Here is a 10,040-nt window from a genome sequence, read left to right on the forward strand (position 1 = left end):
TTTTTTTTTTTTTTACGAATCCTGTTAGTTTTCTTTAATTCTGCTATCTTTCTTCGTGATTATTAAGTCTCAGTTTACTGCAAATACTAGATTATAAACTCTGCATCTGAACCGTGATATCAGGAAGAAGTTGCACCTCAGCTGGGACCTGGAATGGTACCGTCTACAGTTGATCCAGATGCTGCTGGATTTGGTGAAAAGGGAAACAGAGCACCGAAAAGACAAGTTCGTATCAGTGCATGGAAGCTTGCAAAACTAGATTCCAATGAGGCCATGAAAGCAGCTGCAAAAGCGAGGGCATCGTCCTCTGTATTGCGTCCTGTTGATAACAATCGCTTGCTGGATTCTGAATTAAGTTCCAGTGAGAATGCGAGTGTTAGAAGCAGCTTGAGCACTGAAACTGGAGGAAACAAAAACTTTAGGAACGAGTTGAAACTCTCGCCTTCTAGAAATATTCATGCTCCGAGTCAAGGCAGCCGTGATGAATATGAAACCGGCACCCATAGTGCGAGTAGCTTCAGCAGTCCCAGCCATGTTCACGAATCAGTCACGCTAAGTCCCCTTCCTCAAGCTCATGGTTTGAGCCACTTTGTTACTACTAAGTCTGCACCGAAAGGTATGGCTCCTGACCACCCTGTAACCTCAAGAACCAATCTCCAGGGTAACAATCCTCCAGCGTTGCACACTTCATTAGGGTTTGATGAAAAGACCATGCAAAAGGGTAGCACTGCAGACCCATTACTACTCTCTGCTCCTGCTCTTGCTTCTGCCCCAGCTCCAGCTCCAGCTCCAGCTCTGGGTCTGGGTCTGGGTCTGGGTCTGGGTCCAGCAGCTTCTCTCCTCAGAGATGTTAAAAGGACTTCTGTGGTTTGGGACCAAGAAGCTGGAAGGTACGTCTCTGTTCCAGTGTCAGCTTCAGAAGCCCGGAGAAAATCATCTTTACAACCAGGAGTATCAAACCCTAATACAGCACTGAGTAATTATGAGAAGAAGCCAGCAGTTCCTCCTCGGGATCCTTTGCAGCCACCTGCAGTAAAGCCTCCAGTCCAGCAGTCCGAGAAGCTAATGTACACTGGCGAGTCCATCTTCTTTGGTGGCCCACTTTTGGGAGCTCCAATTAGGGATGGTTTGAGAGCTGAGACAGGCTCAAGTTCAAGAGATGGCCAAAATAGGTTGCATTTAAATTTTCCTCGAGAAACGAGATTCAAGAGGGACACTACCTCAAACCAGCTTCCAGTCTTTGTTCCTGGGGATTTTGAACCGAATTATTATCCATCTGGGTCAGGTCTGAAGTAGTAAATCTTAATCCCGTAGTATTCATTCTTCAATTATTGGGTTGAAATTGGGGAGTATTAGAAGAAACCCCCCGAGGGAGCAGCTTTTGAACTCTCCAGAACCTTTTCCGATCAATTGCAGCCTGCAATGCAACTGAGTGACTAGGTTCCAGCATCTTTATCTCGATGGTGACTTTCCGATCAGTTCTTCCATTAACACGAAAGTAGTTGTTGTAATCAGAGATGATGAATGAGAGATCTCCAATTTCAGGCTACAACCTAAATTAATTTCTCTTGTATGTATAACCGAGCTGCATTCGTGGTCCTAGAAAAAGATCATATCCATCTGATTTGGTTGTACTTTGAGCTTGATAGGTGTTTCCCATTAATCCATTGCTCAGTTTGGTTGTTCACAAATCTTGGCTTGGCTTCCCATTTTATCCATCCATTGTTTGATTTTGCATGAACCCAAGAAAAAAACATGGATTCTATTTTCTTGATGCTTTCAAGTGAAGGAAAAAGTCATCAGACGTACTTGTAAGCCGTGTTCAGGGGAGTTATCGTATATCATCGGCTTCTATTGTAGAGCTACTAGGAGTGCCAAAGAGGAGGTGATTTACCTTGCGACGAATGTCAGTGCATGTCCCAGAATGAATTGGACCCATTGGGAAACACTAATTGTTTCAAGATTTGTTAACAACTTATAACGCTAGTCACTATTTTCACTGGACTAGAAAGTAAGCTCCACAATTCAAAGCGATGAAACACAAATAGAATTTGCTACAAAAGTCATCTAACAGGATATTTGGTTTGTCAAATTAAGTTTTCGTCATATTTCAATCTCTACAAGCTTAATAGGATTTGATATAAATGCCAGCTAATAGGGTATTTGGTTTGTCAAATTATTAATTAATCTAAATCAAAGAAAAAGATCAATTTCATTTATTAGAAAAAGATCTTGCGGTATTATCGAACATATCAGTATTTTAGAAAGGACTTTGAAGGCCCTAAAAAAAAGTTCTTATTAATCTCGGAAGAATAGAAAAAAATAGCAGTAGGAGGATATCCTTGAACTACTAAAACACTTTAGTTCAAGAAAGGGCTTAACATACAACAATAACATCAAAACATTTCTTCCCTCTTTACATTCCATCCCAACTCCAAGAAATTATTACTTTTAAAAAAATATATGAATTGGAAAATGAAAAGCATCAAGAATTCCTACAACCTACAAAAGCTCTATCCTCAAAATTTATTTGTTTCTCACCCCAAGAGTTCCACCACCTCATTCAATGAAGTTGAAACTCTTTGGTACTTCTTTCATTTTCAAATAACCGTAAGATCTATCAACTAAAGTTATTACGAAATATTTTGATAAAATGCAACAATTTCCATTAAATACATGAACACTAAATCATGAAGGCTGCAATAAACAAGCATCCAAGTCATGCCGCAGATGTAATTATTAGTAAACAAGTATCCTAGTAATGTCGCAGACGTTGAACGTCATTAATTATTTTCTATAATAGGCAAGTGATGATTGATTGATTCAGATAAAGACCAAAACAATTATTTAATGATCAAGCTACAGGTATTGTCAGAAAAATTACACACGCTCTCTGTCGGGAAGTTTTTTTTCTATAAATCAATACAATCTGATACATTACTGTCCTATGCGAACTTCTGTTTTATAAAATGCAAATTTTCTTAGTTCGTCCAACGAGTTTCCAAAATTTAGTGAAGCACTTTAAGTCTTTCCTGGCCATCTGCACTAATTACTAATCTTTCTTTGATTGATCAGTTATATTTTGTCAAATAGAGAACACAAAAAGCGGATGCAGATGGTTGGGAGACGTACAGCTATGCCTTAACACTTACGTTACGTTAGTTTGCTATTGTAGCCTATTAGATTAAGCAAATGTTTGGTTTGGATTACAATCCAATTAAAATTTGACGTATTTTAAAAAATGTCTAATTTCATGAGTGTCAATTGAAAAATGTCCACTTTTAAATTTAACACTAAATTGTCAATTATGCCCTTTATGAAAAAAGAAGCAATTTATTTATTTTTTCATTTTGTTGCGGATTTCAAGATGTAGCTTCCATAAGAAGTTACATTAAAATGATGTTCTCAACATTTCAAATGTCATTCTTGATATTTAAATCCCCTTTTTATTTTAAAAGTACAAATGTCAAATCATAATATTAAATTTCTCGACATTTTAAATCTCTAAAATGACATTTCATTCCGAACATGATAATTCTCTACACTTGAAATGTAATTCTCGACGTTTCTGTGTCAACGAGAAAAATAGTATTAATCGTGATTTGACATATGCACTTTTGAAATAAATATGGCAGGTTATGTGTCAAAAATTTATTGGCCAATAATTTTTTTGCAAAAATGTCCATTTCTTGTTTTTGTATGGAATAATAAATTGTTCACAGGGGTGTTTTGGTTCACAATATTCCAAAATGGACATTTTTTCAAGGATTTGTGAAAGTGGACATATTTGCAAATTGACATATGAAAGTAAACATTTCAAACAATTTCCTTTTAAAATTTTAATTGAAGATTAACAATTAATTTTAATCACACATTTTATCGGACCCACAACTTTCCAACTTCATATTTTATCAGCTTTTATCAAAATTCACTAAAATTTTGATTTTAATCTCTACCAAACAAGAGGGATTACATTGATCACATCAGTCACAATCGAACTTTATAATTAATGTCACTTGTACAACTAAAAGTTGAATAGTTTCATATATCTCATCAAACTTTAAAACTCGTAAGTTTCATCACCACAATAGTGAGCCAACCATGGGAGACCTCTGCACGATTTCCACTGTTTGTCGGATTCTTATACGCTATAATAATATGTGTCTATTCATTTAGCATTTGTTTGATCTACACGTCATTTTATTAATTTAAAATTGGGTCAATTGTATGCTTCTTTCCATTGCACATCTTGTTCGTAGTGATATTTTATCAATATAGTCTCCAGATGATTTTTTTTTTTTAAATGTAAAATATAACATTATGATAATGGGGAAAAAAAACTAAATTTCGTAATTTTGCCAAAATTTAGTCACAAGAAATTTCCTCCGCCCACGCTAGACCTTACATTCGCAACCTCGAGTTTAGAAGAAACATTAGGATTTTGGATATTGTAAAACGAAAAAATAATAATAAGAAGAAGAAGAATAATAACATATTGAGGTCCTAGTTGCTATATTTACAATAGTTGAGGACCCCTCTGTAATTTCCCTAATGGAATATTCTATTGTCAAAACCAAGAGGAGTCGGCAAACCCGTGAACTTTTATTGTTGACCATAAAATATAAATGCTCTAATAGGGGGAATAGGGTAGGGTGGAGTGGCGTCCGAGTTATAACCTTGCTTCTAAGAAGCATAGACCGTTCGTTCTTTGAGGAAAAGGCTGAAGGAATTCAAATTCTAAGGGCTTAGGAAAAAACAGGAGGCTATAATTCAATGTATATGATACAGAATACTATATATATACACAGGTTCATAGCAGGACTAAACATTCAGACAAGAAGATAAAGAATTGTGATCCTATATTGTATTTGTTGCTGTCAAACCTCAATATTTCCAAACATTCTTAATCACAGAGAAAATGAGCGTAGAAGTGTTGGATGGTGCCACCATTGTGAACTTCGTGCAGGACGAAGAAGCATTCAACGCATCAGTTCATGCCCGTTTTATGAAACTCGATAAAAATCACGATGGTCTTCTTTCGTACGACGAGATGTTAGCCGAGTTACAGAGTCTGAGAGTCTTCGAATGCCACTTTGGTGTTGATGTCAAGACTGATCCGGACGAGGTGTCTCGAGTGTACAATGCAATGCTTGTGCAGTTTGATCATGACTTGAATGGGACAGTAGACTTGAAAGAATTCAAAGAAGAGAGCAAGAGAATGATGTTAGGGATTGCAAATGGATTAGGGTTCTTGCCTGTTCAAATGGTGTTGGAAGAAGGCAGCTTTCTCAAGAATGCAGTGGAAAGGGAATTAACCAAACTAGCAGCGGCCTAAATTATCAATTTGAGATTCAGATTCCCTTTAGAAATGTGTAATAATGTCATCAACACACACAGACACACGTGGGTGTGTGTTTTTTTGTTTTTGTTTTTGTTTGTCGTGTCATAAACTGTTTGCTTCAAGTTTTTTCAATAATCATTGATTCCATTTGCAACACCATTGCCCTTACCCAAAAAAATATTACCCAAAAAAATAAAAATATGCCATAGCACAAAAATAGACGAGATTTTAACTTCTCTTTTACTTTAACATTATCTAATATTGCACAATACAATTTACCAAACGTGTCATGAATGTTTCTGAGGATAAGATTTTCAAATGGCAATCAAAATCATTTTTTTTAGGCGAAGAACGATAATTCAAGTAAGATGCAAATATAAAATGGAGAGCATTAAATGCCGAGAACTAGAGAAACACACACAAATCAACACAATCTATCGAATGACTATTTCAAGAAATACAAGACATATAAGTCAAAGTAATGAGATCAATTTCATTGATAAGAAAAAGATCTTGCTAGAGCATATCAGTAGTTTAAAAAGTGGGCTTTGAAGGCCCTGAAAAGACGTTCTTATTAATCTCAGAAGAATAAAGAAATAGCAGTAGGAGGATATCCTAGCCAAAAACTACAAGTATGATCATGTTTGCAGCTTTAATCATGAACGCGCTCTTGACATTTCTGTACTAATGGAGACCTTTTTCTTGGAAGAAATTTCAGATCAAGGTCAGGAAAATGACAATTTGAAACCACTATACACATACAATTAACTCTCAAACAAGAAATCACCAAGAGATAAATTGTGAAGAGGATCCCAGTACAAACTTTTTCTCATATTCACAAAATCAGAGAAAATAGTGGCCCGATTACAAACTACTTAATTTGACTAAAAATTATCACACTCTTGAGAAAGGTGCTCCTACAGTTCTGCTCAAGACATGCCCCTGACTATCTATTATATTCTTTCTTTAGTTTATCCTCTCACCTTCATTTGTTAGCATATTGATGGGGAATGAAGATAAGAATATCCTCAGTAGATTAGGAACTAAGTTAGATTACCTCATTTTAGTTTATTATAGTTTTCTAACTTGACTAGAATTAGGATTTTATTTTATATATTTTCTACTTTGATTTAATTTAGGCTTTGTTTCCTTTGCTTTCTTCTTAAATTAGGTTTGCTTAAACTCTATGTAAAGATAGTTATTCATTGCAATACTTAGACTTGATTATTGAATAAACTCATATTTCTCCCGCTAATTTCTTTGGATTTCTCCCCTTTCTTCTTTCTTTCTCTCCCTTTCTTCTCAAGTCTCATTCTTGTTCGTTGCATCTTACAGTAGTTTGGTATCAGAACGCAAATTGTTTTCCTTAGGCCAAAATAAATTTCGTGAAGTTTCAACAGGTTTTCGAATCAGGAATTCACTGTAACAGCTACCATTATACACAAAATCTGACAGCCACTGCCATTCTCATCCTCCGCCACCATCTCAAACCACTGAAACCATCTTCAATTCACCGACCCCAAACATATAACCAAGCCCAAAACCCATCACACCAAATATTACTGCGAAAAAAGGGGTCGGAAGAGAAGTTTGTTTACTGAATTGTTTCGAATTCTCGTTTATTGTTATTATAGTTAAGTCACAGAAAAAAATTTCCACCCGACAAAATAGTCACACCGCCTTCTTCAGTTTGCATTGGAGTAGTTTCTGTTCTTTTTAGTTGAAAAAAAAAATCTTAGCGGTTCTTATTTCTCAAAGAGTGTGTTTGATTGACATGGAAAATATCACCTAGAAAAGAAAATATTTTCCATCTTTTGTGGAAAATAAAAACCACCTATACCCAAGGAAAATGTTTTCCTTAAAAACAAGGAAAATTAGGCATATTTTCAAAAGTTGGAAATTATTTTCCATGGAAAAAAATAGCAATCAAACCCTCTAAGTGGAAATTTGGATGGAAAATTGATATTTTTCATGGAAAAAAATGTAATCAAACACACCCTAAGTAATCCATAAATATATATATATATAAGTTTAACCCCCAAAATGTTGCGGCATGCCACTTCCTTCCACCACATCACTATCTTCGCCTATGGCCCTGTTTGAGCCCATTATTTCCTCATTAAAATAAAAAAATATAACATCCATTCATTATATCAAGTTGCCATATTTGACTTTTTATCTCTTGGGCCCATAACGACTATATTTTTCATTATCATTTTTTACAATAATGTGGCTAAAAACATATATCCCATAACCTACAAAAGCTCTATCCTCCAAATTTATTTGTTTCTCACCCCAGGAGTTCCACCGCCTCAGATGCTCGGACTCTTCAAAACGATTGGAGTAGCTGTACTGGACACGACACGACATTAGTATGGAATATGTGTTAGATCCTCTAATTTTCAATAGGACACTTCAATGTTTTTGCTTGTTCTTTTTCTTCTTTCTTCTTTTTTTTTTCCTATTCCTTTTCCTTTTCTTTCTCATTTTTGTTCTCTATAAACCTACCGCCGCCTCCTAGAAGGTGGAGAAAGGCGACGACGCAAGATTTCCCCTTCTTTTTCTTCTTTTTCCCTAGTCTCTCTTTCTGTATTGATGATTTAGGATTTTGTTTGTATAAAATGAAAATGAGTTCTATATAGTGTTACTTAGTACTCCACTAAGTACGAATTGCAATCAATCCCCTGATTTTTTATTTTATATAACATTTAGTAATTAACTTTTCAGAATTGAAAACTAAACTCCAAAATTCTATTTTATTCGTCTTATTCCCTTATTTAATACTCATTTCCTTCGTTGTAAACAATTGATTTTGGCCTATTCAAAATGATATTTTGATTTTGTAAAAAAATTGAAGTTTGAAAGACGTATCCATATGCCCGTGTCTGAAATTTGAACTCTTTTTAGCTATATCCCCGTATCCTATATATTAGAAAATAAAAGATTTGACACTTAGATACGTATCCGTACCTGAATCCAAGCATCATAGGGACCACCACCTCATTCAATAAAGTTGAACTTCTTTGGTACTTCTTTCATTTTCAAATAATCGTAAGATCTATCAACCCTTGTCACATAGTAAACTCTCACTGGTATTTACCTTATAATCCTTGCACAAATACATATCCACCTTCCATGGTAAGAATCAAATACCTTTGACAGAACTTCTAGCCGTTTTTAAAAGTTTCAAAGAGTTCGACTTATCAATAACACCAAGTCATAAGCAAAAATTCCAGAATAGTAGGCCAGTATTGCTTCATTTGGATCCCCAAGCAAAACTTCGGTGTAACCTTTCATGTCAAGAGTTCACTTCCCCACATGATCCTGAAATTACCCCCAACAATAATCTTATCTTGACAAGGGTTTGCATGAGTCAACCCATTATGTCATCTAAGAATTATTAATTTCTTGATTTATCTAATCCTATTCATGGAGCACGTGAACTAATAAAACTAGGTCCCCGTTTGTTTTTCATTCTTTTCTCATTAAAATGAAAAATATGACCATTATCAATCACATTAAGTTACCAAATTTAAATTTTTATCTCTTGTATGGGGCCCGTAATGACTATATTTTTTATTCTCATTTTTTCAAAAATGGAAAACAAACGGGGACTAGTACTCTTATCCAAAAAGAAGTTTGACAAATATTAAAAGCTATACAATTTCCCTGTATGCATTTATGTTTCCCACTGATAATTAATGTTTAAAGCAACTGTTATGATAAAATAATAAGTAATGGTATTAAAATTATCAACTAATGTTAGTATGAAATATTTTGATAAATGCAATAATTTCCATTAAATACATAACCATGAAACAATCATGAAGGTTGCAATAAACAAGCATCTAAGTCATGCTGCAGAAGTAAACACCATGAACTAAACAGGTTAAGGGTCAATCATAAGTCAAAAACTTTAAAAAGAAATTAAACAGAATAACAGGAAAGAAGATCAAAATCCTGGATCCAAATGGCAGTATGCTCTAGTGAAATCGAATCTAGCAATACTTGCCCATGTTTAGCTAGGCAATCTATCCAAGCCTTTGGCCAAGCAACGTAGCCCCGGCATAACCAAAACAATTATTTAAAGATCGCGATGTGGGTATTGTCAGAAAAATTACACACGCTCTCTGACTGGAAATTTTGATCATAAATCAATGTTATCTGATACATTACTGTCACGTGCTAACTTCTATTTTATAAAATGTAAATTTTCTTAGTTCGTCCAACGAGTTTCCAAAATTTAGTGAAGCACTTTAAGTCTTTCGTGGTCATCTGCACTAATTACTAGTCTCTCTTTGATTGATCAGGTGTTATATTTTGTCAATTAGGGAATACAAAAAGCGGATGCAGATTGTTGAGTTCTTTATAGATTTGATTGTTAAAATCATAGGAAGAGAAAAATAGCGAGCTTAAAATAATTAAGAGAGGTATTGTCCAGCTTCAATTCGATTTTTCTAGAATGGTAGAAACGGCACTACGGTAGAGTAAAATATTTGGATAAAACTTAAGTCAATTTAATTAAGTTGGCTTTGAATTGAAAATTGAAAATAGGAAAACCATATTTTTGGGTTTGAACTAAATTAATTACTTAGCAAATTTATTTAGAAAAAATAAAATAATTGACTTAGTTAAAATAAATTAATTACAAAAATCAGGGTGATTTAGTTATTCGATTCTTGATCTGGAATCGAAAATC

The 10,040-nt window shown here is 34.6% G+C and overlaps 2 protein-coding genes across 2 annotated transcripts in view; both read left to right on the top strand.

Annotated features, from left to right (window-relative positions):
• LOC111408332 (probable protein S-acyltransferase 19) overlaps positions 1-1,691 on the top strand; it is an 8,926-nt gene extending 7,235 nt beyond the window's left edge. Inside the window, exon 6 of the mRNA XM_023038103.1 lies at positions 118-1,691. Coding sequence (XP_022893871.1) covers positions 118-1,296 — 1,179 coding nt within the window. The 3' untranslated portion in view covers positions 1,297-1,691. The remainder of the gene's footprint in view (positions 1-117) is intronic.
• Positions 1,692-4,811: 3,120 nt separating this feature from the next.
• On the top strand, positions 4,812-5,473 carry LOC111408188. Its single transcript, XM_023037984.1, has one exon. The coding sequence runs from the start codon at positions 4,919-4,921 to the stop codon at positions 5,333-5,335; it is 417 nt and encodes a 138-aa protein (XP_022893752.1). The 5' UTR covers positions 4,812-4,918; the 3' UTR covers positions 5,336-5,473.
• Positions 5,474-10,040: the final 4,567 nt, after the last annotated feature.

The sequence above is a fragment of the Olea europaea genome, chromosome 13, assembly GCF_002742605.1.
Source record: "Olea europaea var. sylvestris chromosome 13, O_europaea_v1, whole genome shotgun sequence".
In the NCBI taxonomy this organism is placed as follows: domain Eukaryota; kingdom Viridiplantae; phylum Streptophyta; class Magnoliopsida; order Lamiales; family Oleaceae; genus Olea; species Olea europaea.